The following is a 17778-nucleotide window of genomic DNA, read 5'->3' on the forward strand; positions in this document are numbered from 1 at the left end:
TATATTGGCTCAATAGCCTCACACAGCTGCTGCAGATTTGTTGGCTGCACAGCCATGATGTGAATGTCGTGTTTCACCACATCCCAGAGGTGCTCTGTTAGACTGAGCTCTGGTGACTGTGGAAGCCATTTAAGTACAGTGACCTCAATGTCACGTTCAAGAAACCATTCTGATGGTTTAGCGACATGACACCTTACCCTGCTTGAAGCAGCCATTAGATGAAGGCCAGACTGTAATCAGAAAAGGGAACCAACAGCCTGAAACTGTTGATAGAAGGCAACATACATCCATTTTTAAATGTTCTTTGCACCAAGACTCATCAGAACAGGTAAAGTATTTTCCATTTTCTGTTGACAACTTTGGTGAGCCAGTAGGAATTGGGTCACTCATTTCTCATTCTCAGCTGCCGGGAGTGCCATCCAGTGTGGTCTTCTGCTGCTTTAGCCCATTTAAGGTTTAATCCAGAGATGCTCTTCTGCTGAAGATTCTCAAAAGTTCAGCAGTTTTGAAGATACTCAGACCAGGCCAATAGGCACCAACAATAATACCACATTCAAAGTGTGTGTGTGTGTGTATATATATATGTGTATATATATATATATATATATATATATATATATATATATATATATATATATATATATATATATATATATATATATATATATATATATATATATATATATATATACACACACACACACACACACACACACACACACATACCCATCATGTCATTGGAGAGTCTATTTCCAAAGATTTTGCAAAAAACTTGCCAAATCTTCTCTGCCAATGGCAAACAGCTTATTATACTATTATCACTTGTTTTGTGTTATTTATTGGATTGGATGATTGAAGTCTGGAGAAACAAGGCATATTGGTAATTTAACAATTTCTTCATTTAAGAAACAGAGGCCTGAGTAGCATGTGGACGAATCATACACAGCCACAACAGCCTGGCACCGCCTTCTCATGCTGCTCACCAGCTTGGTAACACACTGATGTGGGATGGCATCCCATTCTTTAAAGAGTATTGTTCCAAGTCAGCCAGTGTGGGTGTGTTGGTCATTCTGGCATGAACAGCATGCCCAAGCTGATCCCACAACTGTTCAGAGTGATTGAGGTCAGACCTCCATGGAGGCCATTCCATCCTCTCCACTCCAAATTCTAGAGGTAGTTTCTAATAAATCCCGCTCAGCGTTTTATCAGTAAAGCTGCAACTTGGTGTTGAGGAACACCCGCTTGAAGCTGACACTAACTGACCGCTGTACCAGAATCCATGCTGACAGGTTCTGTATATATACATACATATATGCACACACATATATATGCGGGGTTGCTACAGTAACAAAAAAGAAACTAAAATGTGACTGTGATAAACTATGACACTGCAACTAAAATGAAATGTCTCTCATGTCTCTCACTCTGCCTTAGGTAACGTCTTCCCTGTTGTGCAGACAGCCTTGTCACAAAGAGAGCAGCGGCTCATGTTCAAAATATTGTTTACAGCAGAATTATGCTCAGACTGCCTATACACCCTGCTTTTCCCCCAATCATACCCTGTCATTTGTTCTAAAATAGTTCTGTGTTTGTACCACATGCAACCCATCCTGTTCTCCTATATTAATTAGAGTGTCATTTATGGAACACCTTTTTAATTAATAGAAATTAATTCATGAGACCTGATGCTTTAGTTTTATTAGCTCACTTCACTTTATGTTCCAAGCTTTCCATTAACAATTCAGACCCCCCCCTGCCAATTACTTTCCATTAACAAAGTGTTTCTAAGTTCACTTTACATATTTTCCAGAAATAAATGTGCAGACACGTACAGGATTCATAAATGAGGTGATGAGCTCCCTCTTCACCTCCTTTCTCTCATCCAGGCATACATTTGATAGATATCACTTTTTCAAGTGACTGTTTATCATAAAAGCCATCTATTGCCAAGAGCCTGCTTTATGTCAGTTCTGGCTTGCGAGATACCCATGATGCATAATACATCTCTGATTCCACAGTTCTGGACAGAGATAGTCATCAGCTTTATAATCTGAGTTATGAAAGATATGAATGAACCTTACAGGGGCTCTAAATGACACACTAAAGGACTCTGGAATCCACCTTAGTGCCAAATCAAAGGACAGTAAAACTAACTGGAACATGAATATTGACAGTATTGATGGATCATGCGCCACGTTGGCCTTACTAGATTAAGACTTGACAGGAAGAATTAAGAGAGAAGAAAGGGGAATAGGGACACGAGGAGAAAGGAGAGCAGACTGAGACGGAGATTAAGCGAGAGAAGATGTGGAGGCGACAGCCAATAAGAAATTGTTTTAAGGACAAAAGCCTGTCATTTGTATGGTAATCCAGGACTCAGACATAAGCTCCCACTGAGGATTTCTATTGTGGAGCAGAGGAGACTGTTGTATTTAATTCACCTTTAAAACAAATTAATTATAGAAGTGGAGAAGTGTAATAGTTATGTGTGCTTCTATGTTGGCCATTTTAGCAACTTTGAGGAAAAAAAAGTACCGGTATTGCTCTGCAATACAGCAAAATGTACTTTCAAAATGTATAAAATATGTTAGAATAATAATGCATATCATTTTGGGTGAAAGAATCATAGCCTTTTGTAAATCTTTGATTAGTGATAACAACCATGCCATGAATTAATCAGTTACAGGACTCAATATCAAATTCATTTCAAGCAAAAACAAGACAGCTCCTTACTCTGGCAAAATCCGCCAGCCTGCAAAAGATCTGTATTTAATTGTTCAGTCATCTGGCATTTCCTCTAAACAGAAGCCTCTGACTCGCTGCCAAAAAAAATATAAATGGTAACCATATAAACAGAAGAGTGGCAATAAAATGTTTTTACGTCTTCGCTCCCGACACAAATGACAAAATGACCCACATTTAATTATTGATCAGTCACCAGAAATAATCTTGATTTAGGTTTTGGAGTTATGGGAGCGATAGAGCTAACAATAATTGGCTGCGGCAAACAAAATTTCAACAGCCGACCCCCTATTCAAATTCTGTCTTGGACTTAATTCTTATCCCGTTTTATTCACTGCTTGTTCCAATTTGAGGAAAGAAAATGCAGCCACTGCTGAATTGTCAAGACAAAATCTGATATGTTTGCAGTTTAAGCCGAACATGAAGCGAACTGAAGGACCAGCAGGGGTAGACAGAAAAGGAGTCATGCACCACACCGATAAATGTATAGTCAGAAAGATCAGATCCCTGTGTGTGAAATAAATTATTAAATCGATTCCCATCTTTAAAAGCCTGCTAGAAATTCTTAACTTGAGGACCTTTTGGTGGCTACGGTAAAATCTATTCGACTGAGTTACAGGAGCAGTCTGGGGGGTGGCTACACGGTATTGAAGGCACTTCAATCAGAAACGAGAGGGATGGTGGAAATGTGAAGTGAGGGAGATGTACGGACACACACAAATGCACACACGCAAACACACACTTAGAGCGATGCAAACAGAAGAGAGGAGGAAAGGGAAAGGCCAGCGGAGGGTGACAGAAGAGGGATTAAAGGGCTCAGTAATGCATGTTTTTCCAGAGCACACTGTACCATATGTGTCAAGGAGATAAGTTATGCAAACTCACACTGACATTTTGATGTGAGAAAATATGTTGGAGTTAGGGGATGTAGTCATACTGTACAGAGCTATCTGTGCACCTGAGCCCAAGGGAAGTGTCTGCTTATTTATTTAGGGTGTTTGTGCAGAGGCTACTTCTATAGATTTATGGCCTACAGCAGGAAAACTCTGTCACTATCAGTCATATTTCTCACTTTGCTCCCAATGAGGAACTGAGATCAGCATGCTGACCCTCCACTCGACTGCTCTTTCATTTTCATTTGTGTAAGTCGGCGTGCGGATGCTAAGAGAAATCTATGAAGCGTGGCAAAAACAGACATTGGAGGTATTTTTTGTTTACAAAAGCTCATTATCTAGGCAGTGGGTAAACAGCTAGTGCTTGTGTGTGTGCCAGACACTAGAGCTCTGACAAATGACAAAATAACATGCACAGTACACACACCATTAATCAGTACCTGTGTGTCGTCCAAGGCACTTAAAGGATATTCCTGAAACGCCAATCAACATCATGTGTTTGCGAGTTATTACAGCACATCTGTGGCACCAGCATACACAGAGTCCTCTCCAACTGTCTCAGCAGCCCTTCCAACCAAATTATTCACATCCACACTTCAGCTGTGTATTAATTTGGCTTTTGAAAGATTCATTTTGGTTAAATTACCTACTGCATTGTCATTGGATGTTTTGTTTCCCCCCCCTCTCCTATAGAAGATGAGCTATCTGACCTATAAAAGGGTCCTCTTGTGTCTCATAGACTTCTAAGAAACAAGCATCATAACCTCTCTAATCTGGTGACTGAGGTCACACTGCACTGACACATTTGTCCTAGGGCAATAGCTGACAAATTACAGAAGGCTGGGAGCAGAGAGAACAGGCCTTTTTAGACTTTTTAGCTGTTCAGAATAAGAGCCCTAAGAGGTCAGGGCCACAGAAGACCAAACATACAAGTTATAAATCCAGGCAATGCTTAAATATTGACCGATCGTGTCCTCTGCGTTTTTAATAACAACTTTCCCCAATAATCTGTTTTGAAACACCCACACAAGCCCACACGTAAGGGTTTTTGGGCCTCAATTCCACATAGCAACAAGAAATACAGGCACGATGGAGGTTAAGCTTTTCCATTAGCCAGCATAATGAAATTGTAGAATTAAGCAATGCATATCATATATAGCACATCAAATCTACTGGAGAGTAAGCAAAGGTTAATTGCTAGTTACTGAGGGAGACCATTTGAAACTGCTTACCCAGGTGGCAGATGTTTCACTGTAAATCTCAGAAACGAGGGCTTTAGGGAATACATAAAAAGGGAATAGCCCAATGTAGGCATTCCTTGCTGTAACTGTTCTTTAATTCTTCTCATTTGAATTCAATCAAAGGATTATTTTGTAACACTTTATATGTGTAGATTTGCACAAACGCGCCTCTTGCACGAAAAGAATAAAAAAAACAACAACTTAAGATTAAGGTGTCTTTTAAAATATGTTTTCTTCTATGCTTTCATATTGCCTGTATTGTCTTAACAGTATTATCACCAGTCGCCTCTGCGCACACAGGGAGACGAGAAAACCTGTTGCAGCAGCGCCCTTTAAACAGAACTGCAAAGCTGACCATAAAATTCTCCGAGACATTCATGCACCTGATCTGTTGAGATCAGAGTGATTTGATGGCGGTGCAAAAGAAATGAGTACTTTCTAGACACAGTGATATAATGTTCTGATGTTGTACTGATGCGCAACGGATTCGGTGCGCCGTGCGTAAACGCTACAAGCAGCTGCATTCATACCTGTCGTCGCTCTGCCAGTCCCCGAGCAACAGGTCTCGGAACCGGTACCGAGGGGGCAGCGGGAGCACCTCCTTCTCCAGTTCGACCATGGTCCCCCTCCTCAAAACCCAGAGACAGAGACAAATACCACCGCAAACCGCACCTCCACAGCGAGGAGGTGATCTCCTCCAAAACCAACTCAGTTCCTCTTCCTTCTGCTATTCAGAACATAAATCAGTAACGAACACATTGATACACCTCATGGTACCGTATTCGTCCTTCTTCAGAAAAAAAAAGAAAAAACATCTCTCTTCTCTGCCACCCGTCACAATGCAGCTCTACTTTTCTTCACACTGAGGCAACAGGTCGAAGACGTTCATCCGTCGGTGGGTAGGGGTCGCTCCACTTTTCTGTGACAGCTGGAGAGCAACTGGTTGTCTCTCTTTAACACCAGCATCCTCCCTGCCTGAGCTCCACATGGACGCACTGACTGCAAATGTGTAAAGAAACGTCGAGGAGAAGCTGTTGCCACTTTCCCCCCCTCCCCTTAGTCTAACCAAAATAAACATCGACAAAAACTGTGATTTTAATATTATTTTCAATCAGCAATAAGCTCTCTCTCCGTCCACATCTGCTCTACACTGTGAACGATAATGATCTCTGTAACCCACGATAATAATAATTAAACTGTTACACATACGCACACGTGATGCCCAGAAATATCTACTGCACTGTAGAGACCAGCGCGGATCTCAGTCGTGAGTCTATTTCGGCGCTATAGTTTTCCACATTTTTCTTCAGTATTATTCTTTTCATAAATATCAGCTGTTGGTTGTTTTCAATCAGGAGACGTGTTTGTCATGTTGGGAATTGCTCTGCTTTAAAAATACATGAGAGCAATTTATTTAGCGCAAGGCTTTGGTCGTGCATATTCATTTCCAGACACTTAACACGATTCTACACGGCTTACCAAATGAGCTCTGAGTGCTGCTGCTCTCTTACTATGTATACATATGCTAAGTGTATTCAAAATACCCAATCAAAGCAGAAGATACAAAAAAACAAAACAAAAAAAAAAACCCACACAATTAATCACAGACTTTAAATAAATAAATAAAATGGGAATCCAGGCCACCATTTGAATTCTGTATCCTCCCTTAATGGACATATTCAATACACATATGTAATTAAGGGAATAAAAGCTTTCAAACTTACCGCTTTACAGTTTCAATCAGTACTCAAACATCTGTGCTATATATTAGTCGGTCACACTTCACCTCTTAGGGGTTTAATCTTATAGAAACTCTTGGTCACAACAGAAGAGGTGATGAAATTCAAATACGGTGCTTAAGAGGCCTGTTGACCCAAAGCCGCAGACAACAGGTGTTATTCAAATTAACTTTCATGGATTAATATTGATAAAGCAGCCTCTCCGTGGGCTCCACACAAAACCAAAACGTCAAAAGGCTTACTGCCACCTAAGGTTGATTTGATCGATGTTGGGCTTGGATTGTAAGCACGTTGGCGTCAGTGCGTTTGTAAACTCAAATGACTCATCTAAATGTAAATGTTTGTTATTTTGCGCTTCCAGACAGATTAACTTTCTCCCCAATTAGGAAACTTGCACAAACATATTCAGGTTGTCGTAAGCCTGCAGTAGTTGTATCCATTTCGCCCTCTGGTGGCCAATCAGGAAGCAATCTTCATTCATCTTTGCAAACAGCTGACAACAATTTGTCTGTTAAAATTAAAGTTAAAAGCTGAGAATATATACACGTCGACTATTACTCTGCCTTTGGTAAAAAGGAAAAAAAAAGGTACCTCTGTAATACACTTAGCCATTAAAACATTAAAGAGGTTGACAGGAAGGCAAAAATATTTAATTTCAAGTGGGTGAGCCTGGCTGTGTAGCCATGGTAACAACACAAAACTGTCTGCGGATATCAGAGGAAATAGTTCATGTGTTTCAAACCTCATTTAAACTGCATTCAGTCTAACATTACCATAATGTGTACTCTGAGGACAATCTGCAGAGGCTGCGTAAAGCAGCCTGTTGCAAGGGACAATCGGCTTTATTCCAGTAGATCAAAAGCCATTCTCCTCACCGCCAACAAAACAAGCAATTCATATACAAATACAGACAAAGAGTAGAAAACAATCAGCCATAAAAAAGTCATTTAAAACAATATAAAATCTGTCAGTTGAGATGAATAGCGAACAGTCATCTCCCAGCTTCTAGTCCAAAGTAACGTTAACAGAAGCTAAAGCATCCACAGCCCAGCTGGGGTACTGGTCACCAGAAGGAAACAGTCGCTTCATGAACGTCCGTATGAACTCAGGGAAGCGGCCTTCCACAATGCTCTCTCTCACAGAGCGCATCAGCGTGAGCTGCAAAGACAAATGATTGATGAACTGAGGAAAAATAATGCGATTCTTATTGATCTGCAGTGGGAAATGATCTTCTGCTGTGCACAAGGTCAGCTACAGGTCAGTGTCCTCTGAGGTAGCATGTTAATGTTTTGCAGCGATCCATTAAAAAGTTAATGAGGCATTAACCATCAACCATCACTCCTGGACACTCCAGAACCACCATACAAGTGGCTTAAAAAGAAAAAAAAGAACCAGCAAACAAATAGGATGCGTAATCGATTGGATTATATTGGTTACGATTTCCTAACACCCATTTTGGCGACATATCTGTAAGAATATTTGGCTTTTTGTGCTTCTGATTATGTCAAAGCAACAAAACGAGTTGTGCTCCTGCCACACAAACCATACTGAAGGATTTAATAGCCATCACTGAGAGAAGGGTATCGTCACGTCACATAAATTTGAAAAGATAGACATTTTTCTTCATATTTCTGCCAGAGAAATTCAACTTTCAAACATACTGTGAAAAATATGTCGCACTTCAAGCTTATTGACTGAAGATGGCAGATACAGGAGAATAATAAACTGATTAATCGTCAGATTTATTCCATGCATGTGCCTTTTTAGTATGTCGCCTGCTTTGAAGCACATGAGAAAACTGTCAGAATAAAATAAAGAAACCTGTACTTTGTCAGTCATAGAAGATTTTGCTCGAACTGACCTGGTAGGCGATGTTGTGGATAGTGATGTGATGCATGGCTGCAGTGTCACTCTTAAACAGAGCATGCAGGTAAGCTCGACTGTGCCTGAAAGAGGAAATGCAGACATTATTTACATTATTTAAGTGCTGAATAAACCCCCCGCCTACCCAGATTTTGAGCTTCCTCCTTTCACAGAACACTCTGCTTTTGTCTGCAGGACATTTTAGACCAAGTGATGCCAAAGGACTTATTTTTGCTAGTCTTCAAAGATGTTATTATCTAGATTTAATTTTCTCAAAATAAATAAATATAAAATGAAAACAGGTAGAATAAGAGCCAGCTGGCTAAAAGAGCTGTTCTAGGGCACTAAAAAGAACTTTCTAGGCTTCAATTTCTGTCACAGTAAAGAAAATGCTTTGGCAAACTGACTTACTTCTTGCAGGTAGGACACTGGCAGTCTGGGTCTATGGGCTGGAAATCTTTGGCATACTGCTTATGTTTCACTTGGAGAGTTCCCCAGGGCACCAAGGCAGAGCCAAACCTCTGAGAGAAAAGAACCATGACTGTCAGAACAGAATGAAATACATCTGAAGTCAGTTGTGGATCCTAATGCGATTTCTCAGAAGGTAAAGACGGATTACCGCAGTGCGTGTTGGGAAAACGCAGTCAAACATATCACATCCCAGGGCGACGCATACCACCAGATCCACAGCATACCTACAACACATGACCATGTGAATTTATTACGTGGTTAAATGTACCACAGCCAATATTCAATTACATTTTATTTAATCACAACAGCCGTCGCCTCAAGGCACTTTATATGGTAAGGTAGACCCTGCAATATTACACACAGAGAAAAACCCAACAATCATATGACCCCTTACGAGTAAGCACTTTGGCAACAGTGGGAAGGAAAAACTCCCTTTTAACAGGAAGAAACCTCTGGCAGAACCAGGCTCAGGAGGTAAACAACCAGGTTCTCATGATGGATTTCAGTGAAAACCAGTAAACATACCCTACACCCATGAGATAGCGGGGTTTTTCCCGAGGCAGGTGATCAGTGCTTAGTGTCACCATCTGCCAGAAGTCATCCTTCTCTTCTCCTCCACTCAGTCCGCCAATGGCAAAACCAGGAACATCACGCTTAGTCATTTCTACAGGAAGAAGAAACAATATCTTAAGTGAAAGTCTGATCCCTTCTCTTGAATTCTGATGCCCTTTCCAAACTGCATGGCCCTTTAAATAACTCGGATTAGTTCCTCACCACGCCCTGATATCTTTGTTTCACATAAGCTTCCTCAATAGACTGAAACATGTAAACTTTTTAGTTAATGCTGCCACTTTTCCACTTACTGAAATAAGTGTAAGAGGAAAAAGTGATCAAGGCATTTTAGCATGTATTCAGCCTTCATAAATACGATGAAATTATTCAGCTTGATTTTCAATATCGGTACATGAAGAAAGTGAAAGAGCAAGATTAGTTAATGGAGACCCACTCATATTAATTAAGTTAAGTTTGACCAGTATCAGCACATTATAGATCTAGTGGTCATCAGCATATAGTCATGTAAGTCCATGGAAAAAAATAAAATAAAATCCAGTAAGTGCCTCCCACCTGAGCTCCTTAGAAGCAACAGATTTCCTTGTTAAAAAAAACAAAAAAAAAAAAACTTGGTATGTGTTATGAAGCTATTCCAAAAGAAATGTTTTCCCAGTTTTTAGGTTCTTAAAGTACATATTGGTGGATATACTGTTTTTTAAGACATTAGAAAATTTGACAAAGAATAAATCATGGCTAGAAAATGGTATCAAAATTTAGGTAAATATATTTGCTGTAACTTGTTTTGACCAGACACCCAACTCATGTATTAATATAACCCTGTGCAGTTTACACAAATGTGCTTTTTTTGATGTTTTCTCCAGTGAATTATTAGAAAACATAAAAAACCCAGGGTACCAAGATTAACTTGATTAACAAGAATATTAACAACATATTAACTGGTGACGCTGTGGTGTTGAAACTGTTATGTCTCTCTGATATTGATGCTCAAATGCAGGTTATAAAAAAAAAAAACAAGCTGAAAAAAGATGAGATTTGATTTTGACTTCTGACATTTGAACGGGTGTAAAATTGATTTTTTTAAACACAGCCCAAGTGTGTTTTTTCAGCTCGGAGAATTTAATGTGACTATATTCTGTATTTTAAGTTATTTCAGCTCTAAAATGCTGGAAAAATACAGTGAATAGTGCCACGAAAAGTGCCAAATTTTAGCCCACCCCACGTATGTCTAATATGGCTTTGTTTTCTTCGAGAAGCTGTAACTCAGCACATATCCTCTGCAGCACATGTAGCAAAGGGCACATCATCTGAGCAGACAGTGGTGAGGATGCATCAGCAGCTTCACATTTCACTGATAGTTTGTGATAAACAAAACTAATAATTCCCCCACTTTAACCTAACTTACATACTGTCTGAATATATAAGATAGTACCATCAAAAAGCAAGAACATTTCCCTGTGTGCTTTTCTTCCAGCATGCCTGCCAATTTTAGATCAATCCGATCACAAACGGGGGATCTTAAAGGACTTAACAGTCAAATTTCAGCCTTTATATCAATGTGCGTTTGTAAAGCACATCAGCCAAAATATATTTATCATTAAAGGAATCTCAGTGTCAGCATCAGCCTCTGTTTGTTTGTTTTTTTACCATCTAGACAGGCCTTGCGCAGCTCTGCATTCAATCCTCCCTGAATGATGGCAAAGAGGTTTTGTTTGTCTCGATTTTTATTGGCTGCTATACAGCGGTCCAGCCAGCGAACGGATCTATGCATGGCCTCTTCTACCCGTGGTCCTGTCACAGTACTGCTGACCACGTCATCCAGCTGCATCATGATGTCTGACCCTGGAAGAACACAAAGAAACATGGAGGTGCTGTCCGTCAGCCACAGAAATACTGACGAAAGCTCAGAGTATCTGCTGGTTAATGCTGAGTCAGTTATTTTACTCCTTGCTGACCCAGACTGTTCTGTATGCTGATAGACTTCTCAGGACTTAGTAAGATTTCTTTGCCGTCGTAGGGGGACCTGAACTTGACTCCTTCCTCCGTAACTTCGGAGAGCTCGACGAGAGACACCATCTGAAACCCTCCACTGTCCTGTGAGCAAAGAAAAAGGAACGCGTGGTTTTTAAGACAAAAGTTTCCAGTCACATGTTGTACTTTTATTTGTCATCCACGTATGACAAATAAAATGTGAAGTTAAACTCACAGTTAAAAGATTTCTCTTCCAGTTCATGAACCCATGCAAACCATTGGCTTTCTCAATCAAATCGGGACCCTTTAGGCAGCAGAAAAGACATTTACACAAGAAAACTGACATGAAATCGTCAACAAATGGTTTATGCCCAGTAAAACACGAGATAAAAATTAAATTTGCGTTATAGCAAACCTGCATACCGGTCTCATTCCAAGGTGGTATGTGTTTCCAAGGCAAATCCGACATCCCAGATCTTCCAGCTGATCCACAGTGATTCCCTTCAGGGTCCCCTGAGTCCCGACGGGCATGAAAACCGGGGTGCTAACGGTGCTATGCGGCAGTATTAGATCACAGGCTCTCGCTTTAGTTACTGGGCATTCAGCAACAATTCGCAAAGAGAGAGGAGACAAAGCTTTCTTTAGGGACATGTTGTTCTCTATAGTTTCTGTATGAGCCCCACACTCTATGGGGGCAGCCATGTTTTACCGATCACGTGACATGAACGGACCTCCAACTGACAATCGTGACGACCAATTAGAAATTAATTATCTGATTCGAGCGTTAAGACGTCCAATCAAAACGAAGTTTGGTGAAGCGGCAGCAACATTAGCCAATAAACCGCTTTTATTTGTGCAAGAGAGGCGGGGCTATAGTAACCGGCACCGATAGGATGTCATCTTCTGTGACCGGATGGTGTTTGTGTAGAGGAAGTTTTGCTTGCGAGTTTTCCGTCCGTTTCGACTGCCTGGGTATTTAGTTGAGGCGTTTTGTTATTATACGATATGATATTGGTGTGAACTGCATTACTGGGAAGCGCACAAGTATTCAAAAAGTGAATAAAAGCCCGAGCTGAAGAGGCGGGGTTTTAGCACTCTAGAGTAACCCGAGAGCACCTTGCTGCTAAGCTAACGTTACTGAGCTCGCTAGCATTAGCCTCTGGTCTGTGTTGAATTGAAGGGGCTCTTCAAGCTCACGAAGCCATGGGGAACCGGGGCATGGAAGACCTGATTCCCCTCATCAACAAGCTTCAAGACGCATTCAGCTCCATTGGCCAGAGTTGTAATTTAGACCTTCCTCAGATCGCGGTGGTCGGTGGGCAGAGCGCTGGAAAAAGCTCGGTTTTGGAGAATTTCGTTGGCAGGTAAGTGATAAGTGTTAAATGAGCTAGTGTAGTGTTACGCCCTTCTAACAGGCCATGCTTGGTCGTACGTTGTCAAACAGCCCGTTTTTTGGTCTGGGAGGTACGGTACTTTTGGAAATGCCAGTCGCATAAAGCTAAGCTAACGTCACTTTCCCAGAACGTAACGTCAATATTGATTTACGCACTTGCGCTGTAGATTCAACAACTTCAGATACATACTGTTCTTGTGTATTTATGTAGTGTGATATTTGTGTTACGATCTTAAAAAGAAGCTTACTTTTTCTCTCTTTTCTTTACTTCATACAATTTTTTTTTTTTCCCCCAACTCGATTGGACCACCAACTGTTGTCTTGCATTTGCTGATAAATTCGTTTGTCCTGCCCAATATGTTTTAATATGATTAAAGGCTTGTTCTGGGTTGCCATTTTTTCAATAGACCTTAGTGCACGTAATCTTTCCTGTAATCTAGCTTAATGGGCTTTTCCCCCTTTTGTTCTCATATTGATAACTACAGGCCACACCCTGAGAGTCCTGCAGAATTTATATTACCAACAAATTTAAAAGATGGAGGGATGACTGTTTGTTTTACAAGGGAGGGAGTTTTATTGGATGGTAACTGGCAAGGTGTATGGAATAAAAGGGGTATCGCAGTGTAGGCAGAAAGTCACCTAACTTGTATTTTTACAGCTACTTATTGTATTTTGACACAAAACTTTGACCTCAAAGCAGACTGTCTCTCTTTACAGTGCTGACATTTCCTCAACATAGCAGACATAACTTCCCTTACCAGCTTCCTCTTTTGTTTCTGTTTTTGGCCAACGTTTAGAAATTATAGAAACAGACTTGACATCACTGTTTTTTGAGATGCATTGCTTTTAATCTACGGTCCTCCTTACCAGACTGGCTCTATCATTGTCATCAGGCTGGTCTTGTTGTTGTCGCCTGCAACAGCAATGAGTGAGATCACCCTGCAGTAAAAAGAAACATAACAAGTTTGCTCTGTAGTAGCTTGTTTAACAGGATTTCACCTCCTTTGAGAGACAATCAGTGTGTAGCCCAACCCACACACGTATGCAGGCTGGTCGGCAGACTGGAGAAGGCACATTGGCTATCAAGATGGCATGCACATAGGCTTTTGGTTATAAAAACGGAGACAAGAGCATGTTGTAACTACTCTCTGGCAAGAACATGCATGCAGATTAGACTTCCACTCAGTGTGCAGTAATTCGGACGAGTGGGACTTTGTGCTGGGAGAACACTCAACACAAATCGGCAGCAATTAACTTGAGACATTTCATGGTGACCGTGATTTGCTATCGTGCTGGTTTTCCACTTTATGCGTGTTTACAGGGCAAACATACATCCATGTGCTGACAAATTATTGTAGCATTGTAGGCTGTTCACTTTCATGTACCTTTCATAAGGTGTGCTTAATATTGAAAAGAACACCATTTACTCTGTTTGCATGTTGATGCTGTGCGGGTGAATTTAATGAGGGCTGACCAGCTGAAACAATCTTACTTCAACCTCGAAGCACGGATCTTGGAATTTGTTCCCTCCATTGGGCATTTTGACATGTAACAGCTGTTTCTTGATTTTTAAAATGACACCTAAAAACACAACCATATGAGGACTATTGATTATCCAATTAGTGCTGTGTACAGGATTAGTGCCACTGTGAGCCACACACCACAATTGGGATGCTAACACTGGGTTGTTTTTGGCACCTGTGAGGCATGGCTACTGGAAACAAATGGAGGAACATGTTGAATTGTTTTTTAACTTCACTTGTAAAACCCTTGCTAAACCTGTATGTTGGCAAAGCTACGTATAGGTGTCCTGAGATTCAAACAGATCAGTGGTTGATTTGGGGAAAATTTAATTTCCTTCTGCTGTGCAGATCATTTAGAGTAGTAAAATAAGTCAGGCTAGGCACACTTTAGGAGTTGCTGTACACTGCTAAAGCATTGGGCAAACTCATGAGTCATTGTTGACTAAAAGGTTTGTTTGAACCGATACCTAAACCTTGTACCATGTGTTCTACTCATTTAAAAAAAAATAATTCAAAGCAGATGAAAATGATGCGTGTAATGGTGTTGTGGAAAACTTCATTTGCAATTCTCTGTGGTTTCGCCTTTTTAATTTTTTTTTTTTTTTTTTTTTTTTGTGGTGTTCTTTTTTTCTTTTCACCATGAGTACTGAGCTTCTGTTACACTCGGTAATGGCTGATCTGTAATTTCCCCAGTGACTGAGATCTTTTCTTTGGTGAGGTGCATGTTGTGTGTAAAAGGCTGGCTTCATATCTGTGTCCTATGGGATGAAAATAATCCCTCTGTTTTGTTTGTTTTTTTTGTTTGTTTGTTTTTTCCCCCCCATTTTGACGTACCAGCAACAATAGAAACAGTGTCACTTATTGCTGGGAAAACAACTGGGACAATGGAGTGATGATTCTGCCACAGACTGTAAAAGCTGCTCGCTTTCTCTCTCTCACCTGAACTTCATGCTGATGTCATGATCCACAGGTGCCAAGTGACCTCACCGCCTCACTATTAATTTAGCAAATGTTTGACCGCCACAAAAAGCACGTCGGATGCTGCTTGGTTTCTGCTTTAGATTTCCTGGTTTCACTGGAGAGGGAAAACGTTGGGCTGGTTTTGGGATCATGTGACCTAACTTGCTATTCTTTTGGCCTCTGCTTTCAACAGCATTAGTGTGGAAGACAAATATGTTTTGCGTGGTTGATCCACATTCTTGCTGGGGAGAAGTTTGTTTAATAAATTACTGTATTTCCCGGACTACAAAGCGCACCTGAATATTAGCCGCACAAGCTAAAATCAGGGGAAAATCCTGTTTTGTACATACATTAGCCGCACCTGACTAAAAGCCGCAGGTGTTTCAATGTTGACTTATCATATGTAAGAGAATATGCACAAAGGGAATTGTCAGGAAAGAGATGGCTGTTTGGAGACATCACTTTTATTAATATTTTGAAAAACAAGTTATAGGTACATAACAGTAACCTACAGCACACCAAAAAAATAGATTCGGACTACCTTTTAGGCTCAGGTGCAGTGACACAGCTTTAACAAGAAGAAAAGTCAGTCATTCACCACCATCTTTCTCTTCTTCCTGCGCACTAAAACCACCAAAGTCCTCTCCTCCAGTGTCGGATACAAACAGGCTCAGGATGGCTTCGTCATCCACTCTCCGCTTCTCTCCTTCGTTGTCACTTTCAAAACCAAAGAAATCCTCGTTGTCAGTGTCAGAGTCGAACACCCTCTGAAGGGCCGTGGCAGTGTCCTCCTCTCCATCATGCAGCAGTCCAGCCCTTCAAAATCCGTTGGTGATCGTGGATGCTTTCACACTTTTCCACGCTGTCAGAATCCACCGGTGGAGTTGAGCATAACTTGCTTTTCGCAAGTTTATCGCCGCTCATCATCCACGCCTCCCGCTGAACGCGTACCGCTACTTTGAAGTTTGTTTTTCGCGCTACTTCGTACGGCACTACGTTGCCTGGCGGACGGACATGTGACTAACATACCACTCTTGAACACCGATCCTTCCGCCAGGCAACGTAGTGCCGTACAACAGCGGAACACACAAAACAAATCGTCTTATGATATGACAAAAATCATGGACAATCCATAGAAAAGCCGCACCTGACTAAAAGCCGCAGGGTTCAAAGCTTGTGCAAAAAGTAGCGGCTTATAGCCCGACAATTACGGTAGCTTGTGTTTCAGTCTGTTGGTACGCATCTAATCTTATTACATTATCCACCCAGCCAACTTAATGAGTGACCTCAGGTTTTACTGCAACACTGACTTGATTGACTAAATAAATATTTACATTAGATTAGATAGAACTTTATTAATCCCTCGGGTGGGTTCCTCTGGGAAATTCGATTTCCAAAAAAGCACAGCACCGACAGAAGTTACAGAGTTATACACACACACATATATATATATATATATATATATATATATATATATATATATATATATATATAAATAAATAAAATATACGAAGGGGATAAATAGAATAAATTGGAATAAAAATACAAGTGAAAAAATAAAAAAAAATAGTCTGTATTGCTTTGAGTTAATTTACTGGTCCTTACCAGAAGATATACTAAGGTATTACAAAGAAAAAAGTAATCTGTGTAGTTAAGAACTATCTTGAATAATAAGCAAATTTTCTTTCTGTGTGTGTTACTCTACTGAAATGTTTATGAACCAGTGCAAGTATTTTCAGTTCAGAGATGCTGATCACACCCATGTCTCTGTTTTGGCTTTGGTGTGTTGTGATTTCATTGTATCAGTTGGGCGCAAAGACGTCATATCTTGTAGTGCAAGCTGGCCTGGGCGGAGGTTATTATCAGATCTGTGGCAACTACGCTGCAAAAACAGACTTTTTTTTTTTAAGTGTTTGATCAGTTAAGTTTAAAGGGGACCTATTATGCTCACTAGAATAGAGTGGCTTTGTTGTTATCTCCTTTTGTGCAGCTCTTCATTTCAGCCGCCATCTGAAACAAGCTACTTTAGCTCTATCTTCAAGGACTTCCTTCCTTTGAACTGACTTTCTTCTGATTAGCTACCCCTTCACAAATAGCAAATTTGGATACCAAGCAACTATATCCTGTACACGTCACAAACACCCAAGAATAGGTGAAACTGTCAGAAACTCTCTGAAGCTTAGAACTTTGTCTTGATCTGATAAAATATTTTAAACATTGCTCTGCTTTGATTTCATGGCACATTTATCAAAATATGACCATGTTGACATAAAACCTATTCACTCAAGGTTGATGGTCAAGCTTTGCTGTCCTTTCTGCAAGTACTCTGGCATGATGGCGGGAATTATTGAGCAATTCAAGCAGAAGTATGGATGCTTTTGTGTAGTGCAATCAAAGAAGAAGGAGCACACT

At 40.5% G+C, this 17778-nt stretch overlaps 3 protein-coding genes across 12 annotated transcripts in view; 1 reads left to right on the forward strand and 2 right to left on the reverse strand.

Annotated features, from left to right (window-relative positions):
• Positions 1–6985, reverse strand: part of kcnt2b (potassium sodium-activated channel subfamily T member 2b) — a 42810-nt gene extending 35825 nt beyond the window's left edge. The window contains exons 1-2 of one of the 3 annotated variants that reach the window (XM_085271479.1): positions 6601–6985; positions 5407–5603 (exon numbers count right to left, since the gene is read on the reverse strand). In XM_085271479.1, the coding sequence (XP_085127605.1) occupies positions 5407–5495 (89 nt within the window). In that variant the 5' untranslated portion in view covers positions 5496–5603; positions 6601–6985. Of the gene's footprint in view, positions 1–5406; positions 5896–6600 lie in introns of those variants that run through there. The other 2 variants (XM_085271481.1, XM_085271480.1) reach the window with 2 other exon arrangements.
• Positions 6986–7255: 270 nt separating this feature from the next.
• qtrt1 (queuine tRNA-ribosyltransferase 1) lies at positions 7256–12234 on the reverse strand. The gene is made up of 9 exons (XM_085271491.1): positions 11914–12234; positions 11726–11794; positions 11475–11613; positions 11167–11361; positions 9475–9613; positions 9098–9173; positions 8890–8999; positions 8477–8561; positions 7256–7773 (listed from the first exon to the last, which is right to left on the reverse strand). The coding sequence occupies exons 1-9, from the start codon at positions 12190–12192 to the stop codon at positions 7621–7623; spliced, it is 1245 nt and encodes a 414-aa protein (XP_085127617.1). The 5' UTR covers positions 12193–12234; the 3' UTR covers positions 7256–7620.
• A 114-nt stretch (positions 12235–12348) lies between these two features.
• The window catches only part of dnm2a (dynamin 2a), a 33043-nt gene continuing 27613 nt past the window's right edge, over positions 12349–17778 (forward strand). For 4 of the 8 annotated variants that reach the window (XM_085271483.1, XM_085271484.1, XM_085271485.1 and 1 more), the window contains exon 1: positions 12351–12854. In XM_085271483.1, coding sequence (XP_085127609.1) covers positions 12694–12854 — 161 coding nt within the window. In that variant the 5' untranslated portion in view covers positions 12351–12693. Of the gene's footprint in view, positions 12855–17778 lie in introns of all 8 variants that reach the window. The other 4 variants (XM_085271486.1, XM_085271487.1, XM_085271489.1 and 1 more) reach the window with 3 other exon arrangements.

The sequence above is a fragment of the Mchenga conophoros genome, linkage group LG4, assembly GCF_057382185.1.
Source record: "Mchenga conophoros isolate Kocher_MC1m ecotype Shallow Benthic linkage group LG4, M_conophoros_male_GT1.1, whole genome shotgun sequence".
NCBI lineage: Eukaryota > Metazoa > Chordata > Actinopteri > Cichliformes > Cichlidae > Mchenga > Mchenga conophoros.